The sequence below is a fragment of the Macaca mulatta genome, chromosome 18, assembly GCF_049350105.2.
Source record: "Macaca mulatta isolate MMU2019108-1 chromosome 18, T2T-MMU8v2.0, whole genome shotgun sequence".
NCBI lineage: Eukaryota > Metazoa > Chordata > Mammalia > Primates > Cercopithecidae > Macaca > Macaca mulatta.
The window spans coordinates 45,507,186-45,530,221 of record NC_133423.1 but is presented as its reverse complement, the minus strand read 5'-3'; the positions used below and the strand labels follow the sequence as shown (position 1 = coordinate 45,530,221).

Sequence of the window (23,036 nt, the reverse complement as noted above, 5' to 3'; positions counted from 1 at the left end):
TTTCGACCTGAAGAACGACTTCGCATTTTAGATTAGGTATTTTGCTTCCTCGAAGTATGAGATTTGTTGCTCTATCTCCCATATATTTTTAAAACCACTAATTAGTTGTATAAGCTTGATTAAACTTGGGGTCAAAATTTTAGAAACAAAAAACTTCAGAGAAAATGTTGCATACTTCATATGGTACCACATCATAATGCACAGAAGGTTGTTTGCCCTGTTTTCAGTGGTGTCAAGACTGATTAGGAGTTCAGGGGATGTCAGCCTGATCCCTCCACTATAAAGTTCCCCGTCAAGTTTTGGCATCCATTGATGATAGCTACCTAGACCCATTATATGATTATGAATTGTGGAATAATGATTTTCTAATTCTATTACCCTTTTGATTGTATTAGCCAAAATATTTCCATAAAGAGCTTGACCAAATCAACAGCCGGTCACCTTGAAATAAATGATTCTCTTCCTTAAATCTTCAGAGCAGTGTGTTAGTGCAACCTCCAGTGGCTTATTTTAGTATAATTATTATAAACACACATATTTGATAGTTTTGAGTCTACTATAATCATTATTCTTTCAGATGTCAAAATTATCACTTCTCAGGTAAGGAGGTGCCTCTTCAAATTGGGGTGAGTGCACACAAGTATGTGTTTTAAAAGAAGAAATGTTGAGTTTACGTCAGTCCTGATTCACTGTGAGGCAGGCCATCAGGGTGACTAACACACAGCATCAGGAAACATAAATCCATGAGCTCAGAAATAGAATTTATAAGAAGGGGGCCAGTACTGATAAGTCTTCTGGCTGCACCAAAAGGAACTACTTGGAGATTGTTGCCAGCTGAAGTACAGCACATATCCTCTCTACACTCTTTGGGTCTTTCAAAGAAATATTCTTGTCAACCCTTCTTCCTTCCTTCAACTTTAGAGCTACACAAGTTTTATAGACATTTCTCACAAATTGTTTAGAAGAAAAATAATTCAGCTTCTTAAAATAACTCCTAAGCAAAGAGGGCCTTTTTCTTTCTTCTGCCCATTAAAAACATGGAATGTTCTCATCTGGCTGTCAGTCTGTAGAATAGCAGCCCTTGGAGTCAAAGATGGGAGATGGTCTCTGCAGCAGGTTCTTGTCTGTCCACACTGCATGTCACCATCCCACAAGCCCTACTATGAGATGCTGTCTTCCTTGCACCAAGGGAACCTGGAAAATGAATGTATGAAGGTGTTTTGTAAAAGCATCTTGATGTAGGTTAAAAAGCACATATGCTGCTTGTATCACTATTTGATCCTTAACAGTCTAGGGACACGCTGCCATTTTCAAAGTAATACCATTTCCCATTCCTATGTTTACTTTGTACATGCAGTACAGTGGTCAACTGCCACGGGTCCATAAAGACTGGATGTTACCGTAAGATCATACACATAAGGACTTCCTCCAGGACATAGACAAATGCAACCATATTCAGGGCTCTAATGGGCAATTCATGACTGTCTCAAGCTTTTTCCTCCAGGATTCGTGGTTCAATACACCAGGATCATGGGCAAGGACCACCTATCAAACTTCTTTTGTGGCTTGTTGATGCTTCTTAAAACTGGAACAAAGTCCCTGAGGCTCTCCATGGTGCAAGAGCTCAATATAACTCCTATAGGGCCACAGCAGCTTTCTTCTTCTGAGGCTGCAGCATACTCATGTAATTCTTAAAAACTGCAGAATCTTGTTTTACATTAAAAAAGACTCCATATTTCATTATCCCAATCAATAGCAATTGTGGATCAAGTGGTGGTTTAAGATGTTTTCCATCAGATGCGAATTTCTGTCAGTTGTTCTACAGGACTTTACGGAGCTAGGGTAAAAAGACTCTTTGGGAAAGGCAGGCATTTCATTTTCTTTGGGATGGCCCTACAAGGGTCAGGCAAGTCCTCCCCATTGCCTTCTGTTTTTGAGATATATCTTTGCTGTTCTCTCAATGCTCCATTTCTTCTCTTCTTTCACAACTGCCCATGGAGCTGCTGCAGGCCCCTGGCTCCAGGCATGACAGACTCATTAGACAAAGGGTGTTTTCTGTAGTAGTCAATATGTTCATAAATAGGCTAATACAAGTAATCAAGGGTTAGTGGGTGCTTTGGGGCAGAAATCAGCAGTAATTAAGCAACAATGTCCCAGAGGAAGTACTCAACTGCCTAATTTCTTCTCACTCTAAAGAACTGGAAGTAACAAACTCTAAGCCATCCTCAGTGGTGCTGTAGACCTACAGAAAGGTATCATCCCAAAATGTGACAATGACTGGTCCATTTGGAAATTCTGGTAACTTCTATGTTTACACATCTGTAGCCACCATATTTTCCATAGCAATGCCAGAGTTTCAGATGCAGCTCCCATCACTGGCACAGTCACATGATGATACAGGGTAAGTCTTTAAGGTGAGTCCAAAGATACCAAGAAGCCGTCCGTTGTCTTATTTTTCATCATCGATAATGGGAGGGGCAAATAGCAATGAGAGTCAAAGGTCAAAGAAATCTTAGCAGCCAAGCGCAGTGGCTCACACCTGTAATCCCAACACCTTGGGAGGCCAACACAGGTGGATCACTTGAGCCCAGGAGGTCAAGACCAGCCTGGGAAACATGGCGAAGCCCTGTCTCTACAAAAAATACAAAAATTTGCCAGGCATGGTGGCACATGCTTGTAGTCCCAGCTACTAAGGAGAGTGAGATGGGAGAATCGCTTGAGCCTCTAGGAGGCTGAGAGTACAGAGTGAGCCGAGACTACACTAATGCACTCCAGACTGGGCAACAGACCTGAGAGCCTTCCTTTTTTTTTTTTTTTTTTTTTAATTAAAGAAAAGAAAAAATGAAATCTTAGCACATCCAAGGCAAAGAAAAATGAATATGAAAAGGCCATGGGACAGGTGCACAGGGATGTGTTTTAATCTGTTTTGCCAGGCTTTCTTTGCCACACATGCAGTATCTTTTTTTCATTTCATTTTTTTCACATAATTTTTTTAAATTATACTTTATGTTCTAGGGTACATGTGCACAACGTGCAGGTTTGTTACATATGTATACATGTGCCATGTTGGTGTGCTGCACCCATTAACTCGTCATCCATTTACATTAGGTATATCTCCTAATGCTATCCCTCCCCTCTCCCGCTACCCCACAACAGGCCCTGGTGTGTGATGTTCCCCTTCCTGTGTCCAAGTGTTCTCATTGTTCAATTCTCACCTATGAGTGAGAACATGCGGTGTTTGGTTTTCTGTTCTTGCGATAGTTTGCTGAGAATGATGGTTTCCAGTTGCATCCATGTCCCTACAAAGGACATGAACTCATCCTTTTTTATGGCTGCATAGTATTCCATGGTGTATATGTGCCACATTTTCTTTCAGCTCTAAGTAGGGCTGCTTCTTCCCTTGGTTCAGATCTTTGTGCAAACTAGCCAAATAAAAGATAATGGCCAGACACGGTGGCTCATGCCTCTAATCCCAGCACTTTGGGAGGCCGAGGCAGGCAGATCACAAGGTCAGGAGTTCGAGACCAGCCAGCCAACATGGTGAAACCCTGTCTCTACTAAAATTACAAAAATCAGCCAGGTGTGGTGGTGGGCACCTGTAATCCCAGCTACTCGGAAGGCTAAGGCTGGAGAACTGCCTGAACCCGGGAGGCAGAGGTTGCAGTGAGCCGAGATTACACCACTGCACTCCAGCATGGGTGACACAGCAAGACTCTTACCTTGGGTGGGGGTGGGAGGTGAGCGGAAAAAAAAGATAGCTTCTGAGAATCTGGTTGCTAGTAGCCGGAAACCTGACAAAATAAATGTCCCACCTGGGGAAACATATATGGGCCACGTAAGCAATCCTCCCTGACCATACCTACTCAGCCTCTGCAATCCCCCTTCACTCCCGGGACTGTCTCAATGGATTTGTTTCATATGCATCTTTCAAAAAGAGTCAGTCAGTGATGCAGTGTTGCTTAAGCCCTTCAAAATTCACAAAACAAGTATTTCTCAGGTCTCTAAGTCCACAGGCTGTGTATGTGACAAATGAGCCTCCTGACAACCAAGAGAAGTCAGATGCCTCTGTCTACAAGACCAGGGTCAGTTTCAGTCATGGACTTTCTTCACTTTGGGGCTCAACTCTTAGCACTTGGCTCTGTACAGCCCAGAGTCCTAGATCATATTGTCTGACCTGCTTGGCTACTCATGAGTATTGCTCATATATTTAGTCTAGAGCCCAGTCTCGTGTTTAGCAGGGATATTACACAGCTTCCCCATTTCCTCAATAGTTGCAGAGTGTCAGCTCTGGTGAAATGACAACTGGGGCTAGTCATGAGTCACTGCTCTCTTAGGGATTCACTTACAGTAAACACACCTCCAATTTTGTAATGCTTGACAAACATGCCATGTTGTACTATTTTTTTGATTATGGTTTTGCTGGCCTTCCTAAGGAATGGTACCAATTTAGTAATGTATCCAAAATGGAAACCAATACATAGTCCAGTTCTACGTTTTTTATTTTATTATTTTAAGACTTGACTATCAGGATTTGAACAGTTAAAAGCCATCTATTAGGCCAGAGACAGGCTGTATGCATTTACATTGTATACATCCTAGGTGCTGAAGCCCACGTACTCTCTCACTGCTTAAATGTGTTGTCACCCAACAATCATTGCACCCACCCACCACAAGTGAATGCATCATCAAGGCCCAAGCTGGGAATTCTTGATCTCTGTAGTTAGCCACTCTCAGCAGCCTCTGCTTTTCCAAAAGCCATCCACAGGCAGGCCCATCTAATCTAGACATCCCACACATGCTGTCCTATACATGAAAATGCCCAAGTCCTTCCCTTCAACTATGCTGTTTGATATAATCCCAAGAGTATTTCACAGCGTCCTTGATTTCTTAAGTAGGATGCTCCAGGCTCTAGTCAGGAGCAATGGTGCACAAGTGTAGTCCCCACTACTTAGGAGGCTGAGGTGGGAGGACTGCTGGAGCCTATGAGTTCAAGTCAAGCCTGGGGAACATAGCAGAACCCTGTCTCTATAAAAAAAAAAAAAAAAAAACAAAAAAGATATTCCAGGCTCATCTTTTCCATCTCCTTCAGACCTGAATAAGCCATTTATTATTTATCCAAGAAAGCAATGGGTTACTCTAGTGGAAAATAGTATTTAATCTAGATGCTAAAACTGTTCACTTGTATTCAGTTGTCACTGTTTCTAGGCCTTGTCAGTGTTTATATTAAACTTATATGCAAATCTGGTGAATAAAAAGCAACTTACAGGCAAAGGAAATAGCTTCCCATTTACTTTTATACATAGACTATTTGGATAGTTATCTTCTTGAGGGCAACTTGTCTCTGCCAGGCAAAGTCTGCATTAATAAAAGAAAAAAAGTATTCTTAAATAGCGTGCTCAAACATTCTCATATGTTTTAAAACTCAGAACTACATGCATATAGTAAGCAAGTATAAAACTAAGGTAACAGAAAATTTCAAACTCACCTCAACTGAACTTGGACTGTATAATCTCTCCTACCACCTGGCAAAAAATCCCTGTTAGAAAGAGAAAGAAAATGGGTTAAAAAAGCACAGTAAGAATTCTCAGAACAGTCTCACCAGGAGGAAAAAAAGGAAAAGCATTATTTGTATTTTTCTTATTCCCTGAAAGGTGAACAATAGACTGCCAATAATACAAGCCTTAATCAAAACATTGTAATGATGATCAACCTGATTGGCTTAACTTCTAGCCATGTCTTTAAGGCAATTTTAAATTAGTTTCAATGCACAGGAACTTTGATGACGCAAAATTTATTTCAATAGACATCAAACTTGGTAACATGCAAGGAAGCAGACTAAGTTCAGAAAGAGTTTTAATCAACAAATCTATTTGCTTAGAGCATTCTAATCACTTGAAGACTTTTTTCTTTTTCTTTTTTTTTTTTGAGACAGAGTCTCGCCCTGTCACCCAGGCTGGAGTGCAGTGGTGCAATCTCAGCTCACTGCAAGCTCCGCCTCCCAGGTTCACGCCATTCTCCTGCCTCAGCCTCCCGAGTAGCTGGGACTAAAATGCCTGCCACCACACCCAGCTAATTTTTTTGTATATTTTTAGTAGAGACAGGGTTTCACTGTGTTAGCCAGGATGGTCTCGATCTCCTGACCTTGTGATCCGCCTGCCTTGGCCTCCCAAAGCGCTGGGATTACAGACGTGAGCCATCGCGCCCAGCCGAAGACTTTTTTTAAAATATAAAGACGTATTCACTGGATATTCTTATTGATGTCAAGTACAGCCTAAGCATTAGTTTTTATAGTTACTAGGGGGATACTAATACAAGACCCAGGATAAAGAATTAGTGCCTAGAGTCTCAGCATCTCCATACCATGCAACTTCATAATTACGTATCCAATTAAAGATACAGAACCTCTTACAATTTCTAGATGAGAATCTAATGGTCCCATGTAAAATATATTTCATACTGAACCCTCCAAACTCTTGCCACGCAACATGGAGTCCACGGGGAAGCAGCACTGTTATTCCTTAGGAGCTTGTTGGAAATGCAGACTCTGAGGCCCCATCCTAGACCTATAGAATTAGAATCTGCATGTTAACAAGATCCTCAGGTGACATGCATACACATTACAGTTTTAAGAAGTATTATCCTCAGCCATTGTCATAAATCTTGGACTCTGTCAGAGAGAAGATCACTAGAATTTAGTTGTTTCTTGAGAAGACTGGAGTACACTGAGCCCTCATGGTGCTCTAACTGGGCCAGTCTTCTGTTTCCAATCCTCGAGCTCCACTGGAAGGCATTAAAGCACAGCAGTGACAACCACCTTAAGTTCTACAGTCCCAAGCTGCACAACATCGTGCAAATCACTTAACCATTCTGTGCCTCAGTTTCTACATCTGTTAAAGATGGAAAATTACTGCACCAACCTCATCAAGTTGCTGTGACAATTAAACATGCTAACAACACATGTCAAGTGCCTAAATATAAGACGTGCTCAACACATGGAAGCAGCTGGCTGCTGTGACTGTTTCCACTGCTCCCACTGTTCTTACCAAGAGCAGCTTTCTCAAATGGCTATTCAAAACATCCCCATATCCTTGACAATACTGACCTCTTCTGAGCAACCCATATCACTCCACTCATGCAAATCAAGAAACATTTCATATTCTGGGCGCTGGAGCTTCAAAGACAAATATAACACAGTATTTGCTTCAAAGGATTTATATGCTAAGCAGGTAACAGACATACAACACGTAAAGTAAAATATAGTAAGTGGTACAGTACATTATGAAAAAGTAAGTGCTATAGAAAAAGGGAAAATTTTTGTCTTGAAAGTTCAAGGTCGTTATCATAATTAGTCCAATCTAACTAGAAAACAGGGTTTTTTCAGCAGTGGTTCTACCTACTTCTGCTTAGTGGCTCCACTAGGAACATGAGTAACTGTGGGTATCTAGTACAGTAATTTCCAGCAAAAAAGAAAGGCCAGAGATACAGATCAGAAAAGATGGGAAACATGATGTGAAGAAAGAGAAATGACAAGAGATGAGCCTAGAAAGATGGATGGAAGCATAAAGGGTTTTGAACAGCTCACTAAGGAGTTATACTTTATTCTGGCAAGGGAAATTAACAAAAACTGGAAAATACAATGTGCTAAATATCTTCACAAATATTATGAGTAATGACCAAGGCATTTTCTGACATTCATTTTCTGCCCATCATTGTTCTAGGAACTTTTACATATTGGTCCATCAGATATAAAAGAAGCATTTGCTATATGCTAAGTACTGTAATGGGTTTTGAGATGATAAAAATGAGTAAAAGATGCTGCTTTCATTAAGAAGGTTGCAAATGCAAGCAGTGAAATAAATGCAATGATGCCTTAACAGAAAATAAGTACATGGCAAAGTGAGAAACAAAGGAAACATTAAAGCAAATCTGGAAAGGCACCACAGGGGACGTATGACCTGAAGTGGCCCTTGAAACACGGCTCAAGAGGTTTGTCAGGCAGAGTACAGAGAAAGAAGACGGCAAAAGTGCAAAGATGTGAACACCACGGTTAACCTAGGAAACACATGGGAAAGCCTAGTCCGAGCACAGGTTGTTAGAAAAGAGTAACAGGAGATAAGATGATTTAAAAAACAAAACAAAACAAAAAAGCAGAGCAAGATGTTGAAAACAACTGCCAGGCAATGGAGTGTGGATTTTATGAGGTACCATTAGAGTGTGTTTAAAGCATCAAAGAGAAAAAAACTGAAGGGGCTTTAGAAAGATCATACGTAGGAGCCTTCTAATAGAAAGATCTCATAATTAGGAAACCATTACAATTGAAGAGGCAAAAACAAAGGCTTGAAGCTGGGTGCAGTGGCTCACGCCTGTAATCCCAACATTTAGGAAGGCTGAGGTAGGTGGAGTACAGGACCAGCCTAGGCAACATAGCAAGACCCCGTCTAAACAAAAAATAGAAAAATTAGCCAGATGTGGTGGCACGTGCCTACAGTCCCAGGTAGTTGGGAGGCTAAGGTGGGAGGATCAATTGAGCCCAGACATAAAAGGCCGCAGTGAGCCTTGATTGTGGCACTGCACTTTCAGCCTGGGTGACACAGCAAGACCCTGGCTCAAAAAATAATAGTAATTTCAAATGGGGGTCTGAAAACTATTAAACATAAATATCACTGAGTGATATTTACACATAAAAAATGGTAAGACTTGGCCAGGCACGGTGGCTCATGCCTGTAATTCCAGCACTTTGGGAGGCTGAGGCGGGCGGATCACAGGGTCAGGAGATCGAGATCATCCTGGCTAACACAGTGAAACCTCGTCTCTACTAAAGATACAAAAAATTAGCCGGGCATGGTGGTGGGTGCCTGTAGTCCCAGCTACTCGGGAGGCTAAGGCAGGAGAATGGTGAGAACCTGGGAGGCGGAGCTTGCAGTGAGCCGAGATCGCGCCACTGCACTCCAGCCTGGGCCACAGAGCAAGACTCCGTCTCAAAAACAAACAAACAAACAAAAAAAATGGTAAGACTTGATGAATGACTAGATGTGAGAAGGCAGGATAAAGGAAGGGAAGTTTCTAGGAGGGTATCCAGGTTTTGGAATGCTGCAACTGAAGAGATGGCCATGCTACTCAACAGGACAAGAAGAGGCAGAGCAAGTTACAGCATCAATCTTCCAAACCACCCAGAGAGGTGGTGATCATTATTCCAATTTTACATGCTGAGAAAGTGAGGTTTAGTCACCTGTTTAGGGGCATACAGACCTAAGTGGCTGGCTCAGAATTCACTCTCTACTTAGTATTACTCTAAAGACCATACTAGCTCCCTCAAAGGCAGAGTTGCCTTGCTGAGTTTTAAAGATTCAGAAGGACATAAAAGAATCAATGAAGGGCTGGGCGCGGTGAGGCCGGTGGATCACGAGGTCAGGAAATCGAGAACATCCTGGCTAACACGGTGAAACCCTGTCTCTACTAAAAATATAAAAAATTAGCCAGGCGTGGTGGCAGGTGCCTGTAGTCCCAGCTATGCGGCAGGAGAATGGCGTGAGCCTGGGAGGCGGAGCTTGCAGTGAGCCGAGATCGCGACACCGCACTCCAGCCTGGGCCACAGCGCGAGACTCCATCTCAAAAAAAAAAAAAATTAGTGAAGGGCAGCAAACTGAGAGGATGTTGTAAATGAAGAGTGGCCTATCACAAAGAGGCCTCTGTCCAGGCAGATTCAAATGCCATTAATGAAATGAGTAATGCAGAAGGAAATACACTAAGCAAAAATCTCCATGAGGCCAGTTTGTTTTTCAACTTTGCGTCTTTGGTGCCTGGAATATTGTCTGGTCCATGGCGGACAATTAATAAATGTGTGCTGAATGAATGAATAAAAGAACAAAAGACAAGCAGGTTTGATGGAAGGCTAGTTCAATTTTAGATGTGTTGTGCTTGATGTCCTTGTAGGTCAAAAGAGAGGCACTGAAAAAGGTGTCTGGAGGGAGGTGTTGGTAATTTCGCAGCCACCAATATAAAAATAATAAAGCACATTAATGAATATTATCATAGAGTAGCAAGAAGAGAATCCCAGATTGATTCCTGAAAATGGGTACAAGAAGCCAGTGTGAGGAACTGAGAGAGCATGGTTAAAAATATATTAGCACCAAATGGAAGGAGCAGCGCTAAAGCCAAGAAGAGAACTGAATCCAATGTTCAATCTTCGCAAGATGTAACAGAAAGAAAAAACCTGGACAAGAACGTATTCAAGCCTCTAGTCTAGATCTTACTACCACTACAGGCAAAGGGGAAGGAGCTAGAAACACAGCTGTGGTTTTCAAGTTGGCTGCATACCGGAAACCTGGGAAACTTTAAAACCCCTGATGTTTGGGTTCAATCTTGAGATTCTAATTTAACTGATGTGGGATAAAACCTGACTATGTGAATTTCCTAAATCTCCCCAGCTGATGCTAATATGCAGCAAAGTTTGAGAAACATGCGGAGAGAAGTAAATGACACAAGAAGCAATCATCCGAATCCAGAATGTACAATATGCTAGAGACAAATAAATCACTTTTTCTGGAAAGTAGTGTTATAAAATAAAGTCTAATGAGAGAAACCAGGGCTCCTTGGAGAACTGATCAATTCCACAGTTGCGGCAGAGAAAATACAAGATAAGCCTGGAGCATTTTTGGTGCAAGAAATTAAAGAGTGCTCAAAGTGGGTTTCAGGGAGAAAGGTATGCCAACAGGGCATAGGAGCCAACTTGAAAGAACTTCTAATAGACAAAGATAGAACAATTTGAGCAATATAAATTATTGTAACATTGGAATATAACCCATAGAGCACCCATGAGTCCACACTGTTATAAATGAATAAATGGGCTAGGAATGGTGGCTCACATCTGTAAACCCACACCTGTAAACCCAATAGTTGGGGAGACAGAGGAGGGAAGCTCACTTGAGCACAGGTGTCTGAGACTAGCCTGTGCAATACAGTGAGACCTCATCCCTACAAAAAACATAAAAATTAGCCAAGTGTGGTGTTGTGTACCTGTTGCCTGATATGGTACCCTGAGAAGGGCACATAACTTGAGGTATTCTTGCCAAAAATGCACAACCTCCATCTAATCGTGATAAAATATCAGTCATATCCCCAAATGAGAAAGAATCTACAAAACACCTGACCAGTTGTGAAAGACAAAACAAAACAAAACAAAACAAAACTAAGAAACTGTAACAGATTGAAGTAGAGTAGGATGACTCAACAATTAAACGTGATTTGGTATTGTATCTAGGAACAGAAGATGTTCATTGGCCAAAAAACTGGTGAAATCTGAATAAAGTCTGTAGTTAATAGTACTGTACCAATGTTGATTTCTTGGTTTTGATCATTGTACTATGGTGATATAAGATTTAATATTAAGGGAAACTGGGATAAAGAATATATGTCCTATTTATGTAATTTTTATCTAAATAAAAATTACTACAAAATGTAAAGTTTTTATGCTGGGCATGGTGGCTCACGCCTGTAATCCCAGCACTTTGGGAGGCCGAGACAGGTGGATCACTTGGGACCAGGAGTTTAAGACCACCCTGACCAACATGGCGAAACCCCACCTCTACTAAAAACACAAAACTTAGCCAGGTATGGTGGCGCCTGCCTGTAGTCACAGCTACTCAAGAGGCTGAGACAGGAGAATCGCTTGAACCCAGGAGACGGAGGCTGCAATGAGCCGAGATCACGCTACTACACTCACTCCAGCCTGGATGACAGGGTGAGACTCTGTCTCAAAAAAAAAAAATTATGTAATTAAGCACAGAATTTCCCAAACTTACTTAACTGAAACAATCTTATTTTTGAAAAACTCTTATTATCATCTCAAAGAGTGTTCTAATGAATAGTTGAAAAGGAAGTAAACAACTCTACTCAATTTCTTGTTCTGCTTTTAACATTACAGTCCCAAAAAATCATTAACCTCCAGAAGCCTTAGTTTCATTATGCTGAATCTTTTAAGAAAGCAACTTTAAAGAGTCATATAAATAATATTTTGTTAACACTAAAGGGGTGTGTGTGTGTGTGTGTGTGTATGTGTGTATATATATATATATACACACATATATACATTTTTTTTGAGACAGAGTTTTGCTCTTGTTGCCTAGGCTGGAGTGCAGTGGCGCGATCTCGGCTCATTGCAACCTCTGCCTCCTAGGTTAATGTGATTTTCCTACCTCAGCTTCCTGAGTAGCAGGGATTACAGGCGCCCACCACCACGCCTGGCTAATTTGTTGTATTTTTAGTAGAGACGGGTTTCGTCATGTTGGCCAGGCTGGTCTTGAACTCCTGAACTCAGATAATCCACCCACCTCAGCTTCCCAAAGTGCTGGGATTACAAGCATGAGCCACCGTGCCCGGCCTTTTAAAAAATATTTTTAATTGGAAAATTAAATGCTACAGATTTCCTTTTCTTTCTTCTTAAATCTCTTAGTTCATCTGCTCTTTACAAATGGGTCTACCAATACTTTTCATATATCTAGTAATTTTTTGGTCAGGATGACTATACAGCTCACTTTATCCATAACTGCCTCAGTTTATGTTCTTATCTCAGAATAATTATTAGTAATGTTTACTTTCACTCTCAAAAATGCCCCAGTTTGGAATGATAAAGCTTATGGTCACCCTGTCTTTGGGCTATTATAAATTCTTTTTATATTGTTTTTCCTAATTTTTTTTTTTCAGTCGGGGTCTCACTTTGTTGCCCAGTCTGGAGTGCTGTAGCACGATCACAACAGCTCACTGCAGCCTCGACCTCCCAGGCTCAAGTGATTCTCCCACCTCAGCTTCCTGAATAAGTGATGCTAATTTCTGTATTTCTTGTAGAGACAGGGTTTCACCATGTTGCCCAAGCTAGTCTGAACTCCTGGGCTCAAGTGATACTGCCACCTCCCAAAGTGCTAGGATTACAGGCGTGAGCCACCATGTCCAGCCTGCGAATAAATTTTTCATTTAAAAAATTATTGTCAAATAGAACAAAAAGCAATCTAAAAGACATTGAGGTTTTATTCAAAGGTTAAAAATTTTTTCTAATACACAGTATTTACTTAATATTTGGCTGACTTTAGTCAAAGTATACTACCCTTTCATAAAAGAAACAGGTCAACTGTTATGGATTGAATTGTGTATCCCCAAACATATGCTGAAGTCTTAACCCCCAATGTGACTGTATTTGGAGACAAGGCCTTTAAGGAGGAAATTAAGGTTAAATAAAGCCACAGGGTAGGTCCCTAATCCAATATGAATGTGTCCTTACAAGAAAAGACAGACATCAGGGATGCACTAGTACAGAGAAAAGGCCATCTGAGATGTGCAAGCCAAGGAGAAAGGCTTCAGGAGAAATCAAACCTGCCAAAACCTTGATCTTGGACAGAAGCCTCCAGGATTTTGAGAAATAAGTCTGTTGCTTACGCTGTTCTCAGTCTGTGAAATTTTGTTATGGCAGTCCTACAGGTGAATAAACCAATATTCATGAGAAATACATTCCAAATATTCCTCTTACCTGGATATGCATATCTCTCTAACTTGTTGAGGTGTCAAAGCAAAAATAAAAAACTTCTCTTGAAATCGCTGAATACTGCTTTGAACTGGGAAGAAAAAAAAAGAAAGATAATATTTCAATAACAAATCCAACACTACAACCACCTGCAATAACCAGGCATTTTTTTTATGAAGTACCTGCCTAATTCTGAAACGTTATGGTTAAAATACTCCAAAATCAAAAAGTACTAAACTGCATTCATCTTGGAATCATGAGTAAAGTCACTACAAAGGGATTTCTTTAACGTTAAGTATGTAACCTCATTCTTTACTCTAAAATACTAATGCAGGCTGGGCGCAGTGGCTTATGCCTGTAATCCCAGCACTTTGGAAAGCCGAGGTGGGTGGATCACCTGAGGTCAGGAGTTCAAGACCAGCCTGACCAACGTGGAGAAACCCCGTCTCTACTAAAATTATAAAATTAGCTGGACCTGGTGGTGTGTGCCTGTAATCCCAGCTACATGGGAGGCTGAGGCAGGAGAATCGCTTGAACCCAGGAGGCGGAGGTTGCAGTGAGCCAAGATTGCACCATTGCACTCCAGTCTAGGCAACAAGAGTGAAACTCCATCTCAAAAAAAAAAAAAAACAAAAAAAAAAACTAATGTACAGTAAAAATGTAACAAAACCCTTCAATATTACATTTCATTCTTAACTATAATATTATCTAATTAAAGGAAGTCAAAATGCTCCCCAGGAGAACTCTATCCAAGAATTAAATGCTTTTTATTTTTCTTTGTTGTATTTTGCTTTTGGTGCCCTATATTTATTACACAAAACACTCATATGAGAAAATTTTGAATGTCAAAACTTTTAAGTTTTGAAGTTAAGATACATAATAATTTGCATATGAAAGTCTGCCCAGTTAAAAAATATTACTTAATGAAGTCATCCTTATGTATATTATTACCTGAAATGTATTTATGACTTCACAAAAGCCTGTAATAGGTTAATAACGAATTATTCAATAATGTTCTAGTGTCCATTAAAACAAACATAAAAGTTAATACATATATAGAGGCCTCAAGTCTTCTGCTTCCTAACAATTGCAACATCACCCACATAAAGGCAAAATGGGGACAGGCACAGTGGCTCACGCCTGTAATCCCAGCACTTTGGGAGGCCAAGGAACACGGATCACCTGAGGTCAAGTGTTCAAGACCAGTCTGGCTAACACGGTGAAACCCCATCTCTACTAAAAACACAAAAATTAGCCAGGCATGGTGGCATGTGCCTGTAATCCCAGCTACTCCAGAGGCTGAGGCAGGAGAATCACTTCAACCTGGGAGGCAGAGGTTGCAGTGAGCTGAGATCGCACCATTGCACTCTAGCCTGGGTGATGAGGGAGACCCTGTCTTCAAAAAAAAAAAAAAAGGTAAAATGGTCCTTGTGTATAATACTGTCTAGTTTTCCTGCTATATGAATATAAAAAAAGATGCCAATTGAATATCCAATGTCAGAGAGGTTCAACCACAAGTCACATCAAGTCAGAAAAATATTAATTCCCTAGCTAAGATATTCTTTTCTTTAAGCACAGGCAGTTTATTATATCAATTATTCTCCTAGAAATCATGTCACAAAATGGTTCATATTTTTTCAGAACACTTTAAAAAGGAGGGAAGAGGGAGATGCCGTTTATGATGAAGGCCAAAAAGTAAAATAAAACTCTGGATTATAAACATAATTATGGAGCATCAAACACAGAAACATAAGTAAGCCTCTTCATTTCTCCAGTTTCTATTTACTCCTCAACCCTTTTTTTCTTGTTCGGACTCCACTTTCATTCTCTATCTGTGGCTAAGGTCACCAATGACCTCTTAACTGTCAAATGTAACAACCTGTATTTTGAGATTACAAGTAAACTTGCTGCATTTTAATCTTAACTAATTAATGACATGAGCATCCAGTCTCTTGAGCCAGAAACCTCAAAAGGTCTAACATAAGTACAAATGGAGAATTAAAAGAACAGAGTGTAAAATGAGGCATTAAAAAGTAAAACTGCTTGCAGAAATAATGAGTCAATAATCCTACCTTTGATGGAGGTGAAAAAAGGATTTACAAATCAAATTCCATGTAAAATAATACAAAGAACTACCTAGTCACATCATAATCAAACTATTGAAAACCAACAACTATAAAATCTTGAAAGCAATGAAAGAAAAAAGAAACAAGGGAACAATACAAACCAAGGCCACTTCTCATCAGAAGCAATATAGGCCAGAAGGTATCTTTAAAGTGGTGAAAGAACAAACTCAACTGAAAATTCAATACCCCTCAAAAGCAGAGTGGAAGAATAACTTTTCAGATAAACAGAAGATATAAGAATTTGTTGACAGCAGACATGCATTACAAGAAATGTAAAACAAAATTACCAGGATTATTTAAAAACATATAAATTCAAAACTGGATCTCTGGGAATGAAAATCTTATAGTAAATAAGTGTAAATGTAAAACAGTATGCTGTATTTTCTTCTTGTAATTTCCTTCAAAAGACTATTGAAAGCTAAAGTGATGGCATTGAAAGGCAGTATTTCTAACACAGGGAGGAAATACGAGAACAGCAAAAAGAATGGAGGGGGTAGATAAAGGAAATTATCTCCCCAACAACTGTATTTCCTGCTTTTTTTCTGATAAACCTGATTACCTAAATCTCCCTAAAGACCAATCCACTCTTAGCGTGCCAAAAGCAGCAGGTATCTACACCTGTAAAGTCGGGCACAAGACCCTCTGTGAATTCACCAGGATAAATGCCAGTATTTGAGGTTCTGTCTGAATGACTGGAGTCAACCTATCCTTAAAAGTTTCCAAAAACCACGAACCTTAACATTTGGAATGAGAATGGTTCCATAATCATGTTGTACATGTATGCTCGACATGTACTTTTATGTCAAATTGTACTTACATGTTGCACATATGCAATATATACGTACAATTTATAGAACTGGCAGGTTAATGTTAGTAGTCTGTGTCATAGTAGACATATTCTTGGTGTGCCTTTTATTTTTCTGACATATCTTTGACTTTACCTATATCTGCTGTCGAATTTTCAATCCAGATTATAATCTCAAATAACTACCCTGTATCTACAGAAAAATGGATTTGTGTCATTGCTATATACTATAACTAGACTCCAGGAACTTATAGCAACAAAAAATAGCGCATATGCTAATACAAATCTAATGTGTATTAACATTGACAGTTTTTAGATAAGTCAATTTTATGATAGAACAGCAGCCAAAAGCATACCAAACTTTCCATAAAGTAAATTTGCTAGCTGAATGGTCATTTTAACATAAATCATGAGAAAGAATGCAGGATGCAAAGTAAAGTATGCAGGTTTTGCAGTTTATTTTCTCCCCATTGTCTACAATTTGGGAATCAGAAAACCAATTCTGCAGAGATTCCATGAATGCCTTTAGGTTAAGAGCAAATGAAAGGAAAAAAGATCATGGCTCAAGGGCATGAATTAAATATGGCTTTATTCAAAACCTTTCCTTTTGCAACAACTCTTCATAATGTAGATTCTATTTTCCAAATATAACCACATTATCTCCCATGGTGTCCTCCTTTTTATGTAAACTTGACACTCTTCCAGTTGAGTAGTGGGGTCTTTATCACCCTCCTTTTGAATCTGAATGGCCTTTTGTAACAGCATCAACCAACAGTGTACAGTTTAAGTGATGCTATACAGCTCCAAGCCTGAACCATAAAAATACCACGCACATCTTCCTTGCTCTGTGGGGACACTCATTCTTGGAACCTAGCTCTCATGCTATAAAGTAGCCCAAATTAGACCACATGAAGAAGCCACATACGGGTATTCCAGCCAACAGCCAAGTTAAGTCCAAGTCATCAGGTGGCATAGCTGCCAAAGATGTCAGGGAAGATGCCTCCAAGTGATGTGAGCTTCTAGCCAAGTGCACCTCAAGCATATGTCTTCTCAGCTAAGACCCCACACATCTTGGGATAAGAAACAAGCCACCCACACACTGCCCTTCCAAATTACTGACCTAAGGAATCCATGAGCATGTCAGATACAGTAAGTTCCTCTTCAAAGGTTTAATTTCTGACTTCCTTATTCTTTGTTCTTGAGCTCTACTTCCTTGTCTCTTCTCCTAAGCTATCTGCTCTGTAAACAACTTCTGCCAGTGCCAATCTGTAACTCACTTCTCTTCCTTATTTGGAAAGAGTCCTCTTTAATCCTGGCTACCCATTTTGTCAGCAACCCCTACTGCTGAAATAGCTCTCCCTGTTAAAAACTACCCTTCCCACCTTTGCTGCACCCTGACATGCCCAAACATGCGATGTACTGTAACAGACAGCCTCTCCCCGCCTAATTAGCCATATTCAATTTTAAATGGTAGCCAATAGGGTCAGTGTAGATTGTGCAGTCTGACTCTAGCCAATGGGGACAGGACACAGAACCAGGGATTAACCGTGTTAGGGATAAAAACCCCTTCCCTCCTTTGTTTGGTGTGCTCTTACAGCACGGCCAGAAGTGCAACTAGCACCCTTCTGCAGAAGTAAATTTGCTTTGCTGAGAAATGCTTCGTTTGGGTGCTTGTTTTCCTTGTCACTCCAAGCCCTTGTTTCTAACAACTTGGGGGCTCATCCGTGATTGCCTTTCTCATCCGGGAAGAGGTCCCTGACCATCTCTCATGAGGAGATGTATCCCACTGTCTCGCTGCGGTGGCCTCAGGGATGAGGGATCAGGACCTCCCCCAGCATGACAAACAAACCTGGACTCTCAGCAACGCAGGTGAAAAGGATCCTCACATACCATGGTGACCAGGTAACTCTGTGCACAAACCAAGGTAAGAAAAGTCACAGGGGCAACAAAGTATTTCCTTGGTAGTTGGTACATCTTGGAGGTTGAATGTGTGTGAATGAGATGTATAATTAAGCACAAAGCAAGTGTGGAGTCCGGATCTGCAGTTCCGTGGTCACCTCATACGGCTTATGGCAGATTCCTGTTGTGGGGCTTATACCAACACACTGATATTAAGAGGGACTTAAATTCCCATGACGGAAGCAGCCAGAGAAGGCCAAAGCGAAAGGAGAGGAGTGCAAGACACCTCCAGTTGTAGGGGTGGGGGGATTAAGCCTCTAGAGAAAGGAAGGCAAGAAATCTCCAATATGAGGAGGAATTGAGCCTCAGCAAATCTCTAGAGAAGGGGAGGCAAGAAATCTCTAATATGAGGGATTGAGCCTCAGCAAGCCTCTAGAGAAGGGAAGGCAAGAAATCTCTAATAGGAGAGACAGCCTCAGTAAACCTCTAGAGAAGAGAAGGCAAGAAATCTCTAACACGAGGCATTGAGCCTCACACCAAACCTCCAGGATGGGAAACACCCCAAGTAAGACAAGAAATAAAAGAGATAAAGCTAGTGATGAAAATAACATTCCCTCTGGTAGTCCCTTAGGTCTCATGTTAAAATATTGGAGGGATAGTGAAAGGACTAAACATAAGAAAAAACAACAAATGATAAAATGTTGTTGTTTCATTTGGACCACAGAGCTCATCCTCAAACCCTCAGCTTTCTGGCCAAAGTTTCAGTCAAATGATTGGATTTGTCATGTTCTAATAGAGTATGTCAATGACAAGAGTCCCATCTCCCAGGAGGAAACAGATTATGCCCTGTGTTGGCAGCAGGGACCCATCCTTCTTTACCTCCTAAAAGCTATAGGAAGTAAGCCAGAAATCACCTCCTTTGAGGAAAGTAAGACCTCTACCTCAAAACAATCCACCAATGCATGAGACCCACTAGACCACCTGCTTCCACCAAATCCCCCACCCCAAGCGGGTGCACAGGACCCCCTTCACTCAATTCCTCCTCCGTATAACCCTGAGTCAATGTCTGCCCCAATGCCCCATGCCCTCCCTAACCACACATCTGAGTCTACGCCTCCTCCAGGAAGGCTCTAGTGTGAGGCAGAACAGTGTAAAAAGGATATTCAGAACTTCCCTTTCCCCTCTACCTCTAAGGAATCAGCCCCAACTCTTTTCCCCTTAAGGGAAGTGCCCCTTGAAGGAGAAGGAATCGGCTTCGTAAATGCTCCCTTAACTAGCTCAGAAGTTCGAAATTTAAAAAAGGAACTCAAGTCATTATTAGACGACCCATGTCGGGTAGCAGATCAAATTGATCAATTCTTAGGGCCACAGCTGTATAGTTGGGAGGAGTTAATGACCATCCTGGGCATCCTCTTTTCAGGGGAAGAAAGAGGCATGATCCATAGGGCTGCTATGGTAGTCTGGGAACGTGAACATCCTCCTGGCCAAAACGTTCCTATGGCAGACCAAAAATTTCCAGCCCAAGACCCTCGATGGGACAATAACAATGCAGCTCACCAAGAGAATATGAAAGACCTCAGGGAAGTGGTAATAAAAGGAATTTGGGAATCAGTACCTAGGACCCAAAATATTTCCTGAGCATTCAATATACAACAAAGAAAGGATGAAGGACCTATGGAATTCCTAGAGAGGCTGAAAGAGCAAATGAGACAATATGCAGGCCTAGATTTAGAAGACCCTCTTGGGCAGGGAATACTCAGGTTACGTTTTGTTATAAACGGCCAGATATTGCTAAGAAATTACAAAAGATAGAGAATTGGAAAGACCGGACTATCGAAGAGCTTTTAAGAGAAGCTCAAAAAGTATATGTGAGAAGAGATGAAGAAAAGCAGAAACAAAAAGGAAAAATTATGTTACCCACCTTCCAACAGCGGTTCCAAAAGACAAGGCCCACCGATACTACTCTCTGTTACCTAGGGATCCCACCCTAAACAAGGCCTACAGGGAGCCAAAACTTACAAAGGGTTTAAGTCCTCACATGCTAAACCATATAAAGGACATAGAGAGTCGAGACCAGGTAACCTTGGAACAGGAAGGGAGGGAGGACAAAATACATGCTTCAAACGTGGAGGAGTAGTCATTTTAAGAGAGAATGTCCTGAATGGGAGAAGGAGAAAGCAGTCATTCCATTTAAGGCCTTTGAAGAAGAACAGGGAGTCAGGGGCTGTATTCTTTTTATCTTGAATCCTACCAAGAGCCCTTAATAAATTTAGAGGTGGGACCCAAACATGAAAAGTTTATAACCCTTTTAACAGATTTAGGAGCAGCTTGCCCCTGTTTGTTTCCCTTTATTTAATGTCCCTTGCTCCTCAGAAGAACTTTTTGTCTTGGGGGTCAAAGGAGAAAGGTTTAAAGCAAGAATCTCAGAAGACACAGAGGTCAAATATAAAAACTGATCAGTTCACGTTCCATTTCTGTTAATCCCTAAGGCAGGAACTAACCTATTAGGAAGAGATTTAATGCTAAAAGTAGGTATAGACCTACGTGTCAGTCCAAACAGATTTCTCACCTCATTAAATATACTTACCACTGCAAATGAAAAATATATTCATCCTGATGTATGGGCGAGAGAAGGAAATCGAGGAAGACTTCAAGCCGCTCCAATACATATAAAGTTAAAATCCCCAGGGGAAATAGTAAGAAGAAAGCAATATCCCATTCCCCTAGAGGGCAGGATAGGCCTAAAACCTGTAGTTGAAGGTCTCATTCAAGATAAGCTCCTTGAACCCTGTACGTCTCCTTATAACACTTCAATATAGCCTATAAAGAAATCAGACGGGTCATACTGACTAGTGCAAAGCCTCAGAGCTATTAACCAAATAGTCCAGACTACCCACCCTGTTGTTCCCAACCCTTAGACTACACTTAGCAGAATACCATATGACCATCAATGGTTTACAGAGATAGACTTAAAAGACACCTTCTGGGCATGCCCCTTGGCTGAGGACAGCAGGGACATATTTGCTTTCGAATGGGAAGATCCTCATTCTGGGCAAAAGCAATAATACCAATGGACAGTCTTGCCCCAAAGGTTTACAGATTCACCTAACCTCTTTGGTCAAGTCCTAGAACAGATTCGAGAACAAATTTGTACCCCAAAATACATATGCTTGCTCCAATACGTGGATGACCTGCTTATATCTGGTGAAGCTATAGAACAGGTGGCTGTCTTCTCCACACACCTTCTTAACTATTTACAAGGGAAGGGGTTACGAGTTTCAAAAGGAAAGCTCCAATCTGTGGAACCCAAGGTTAAATATTTAGGACACTTAATAAGTAAAGGCAAGTCAAAGATAAGGCCCGAACGGGTCGAAGGAATCACATCCTTACCTTTGCCTAAAACCAAGCAAGAGCTCAGAAAATTTTGGGGATTAGTTGGGTATTGCTGACTATGGATTAATATGCCCTAAAGATGAAACCCTTATACGTGAACCTCACCCAGGAAAAGCCTGACCTTCTCCTATGGACTTCTGATGAAATCCACCAGGTTGAGGAGCTAAAACACCTACCATTACTGCCCCTGTCTTAGCCCTTCCTTTCCTAGAAAAACCATTTCACCTTTTCATTAACACAAACAACAAGGGGATAGCTTTAGGGGTGCTTACTCAAGAGCATGTGGGCCACTGACAACCTGTGGCCTTTCTATCAAAAGTTTTAGACCCAGTAACCCATGGGTGGCCCAAATGTATTCAATTTATCACGGCTACCATCTTATTAACTAAAGAAAGCAGAAAGCTAACCTTTGGGGGAAACTTGGTGGTGACCACACCCCATCAGGTTAGGACAATCTTAAAAGGCAGGAAGATGGCTTACCGACTCAAGGATTTTAAAGTATGATGCTATCTTACTAGAAATAGATGACTTAATATTAACCACTGATAATTCACTTAACCCAGCAGGTTTCCTGACAGGGAACCCAAATCTAAAAGGACCTGAGCATAAATGTTTAGATTTAATTGATTATCACACAAAAGTCAAGGCCGATTTAAGAGAGACCCTTTTCAAAACAGGACATCTGTTCATAGATGGCCCCTCTAGGGTAACTGGGGGACAAAGGCATAACGGGTAAGCGGTGGTTGATGGAGAAGTTCTTGCAGAAGTAGAGTCAGGAAGATTGCCCAATAACTGGTCGGATCAAACATGTGAATTGTTTGCATTAAATCAGGCTTTAAAACATTTACAAAACCAAGAAGGGACTATTTATACTGATTCTAAATATGTCTTCGGGGTAGCCCATACCTTTGGAAAAATTTGGACTCAACAAGGTCTCATTAATAGCAAAGACCAAGACCTTGCCCACAAAGAATTAATCACCCAGGCATTAGATAACCTTCAGTTGCCAGAAGAAATAGCTATTGTCCATGTTCCAGGACACCAGAAAAATCTTTCTTTTGAAAGCCAAGGGAATAACCTTCAGACCAAATAGCCAAACAAGCTGCGGTTTCCTCTGAAACACCCGTTTTTCACCTCACTCCTTGCCTTTCTCCCCCTACCGCCATTCCCATTTTCTCCCCTGCTGAAAAGGAGAAATTAATAAAAATAGGAGCCAAGGAAAACGTAGAAGGGAAATGGGTGTTACCAGATCAAAGAGAAATGCTATCTAAATCTCTCATGAGGGAGGTTTTATCTCAGT

At 40.9% G+C, this 23,036-nt stretch overlaps 1 protein-coding gene across 25 annotated transcripts in view; it reads right to left on the bottom strand.

The window, feature by feature from the left end:
- PIAS2 (protein inhibitor of activated STAT 2) overlaps positions 1–23,036 on the bottom strand; it is a 105,907-nt gene that overhangs the window by 39,966 nt on the left and 42,905 nt on the right. For all 25 annotated transcript variants that reach the window (XR_013408490.1, XR_003724446.2, XR_013408489.1 and 22 more), the window contains 3 exons: positions 13,520–13,604; positions 5,486–5,536; positions 5,265–5,355 (listed from right to left, as the gene is read on the bottom strand). Coding sequence is in view for 22 of the 25 variants with exons in the window: in XM_077975524.1 (XP_077831650.1) it covers positions 5,265–5,355; positions 5,486–5,536; positions 13,520–13,604 (227 nt within the window). In the remaining 3 variants the exon portion in view is untranslated. The remainder of the gene's footprint in view (positions 1–5,264; positions 5,356–5,485; positions 5,537–13,519; positions 13,605–23,036) is intronic.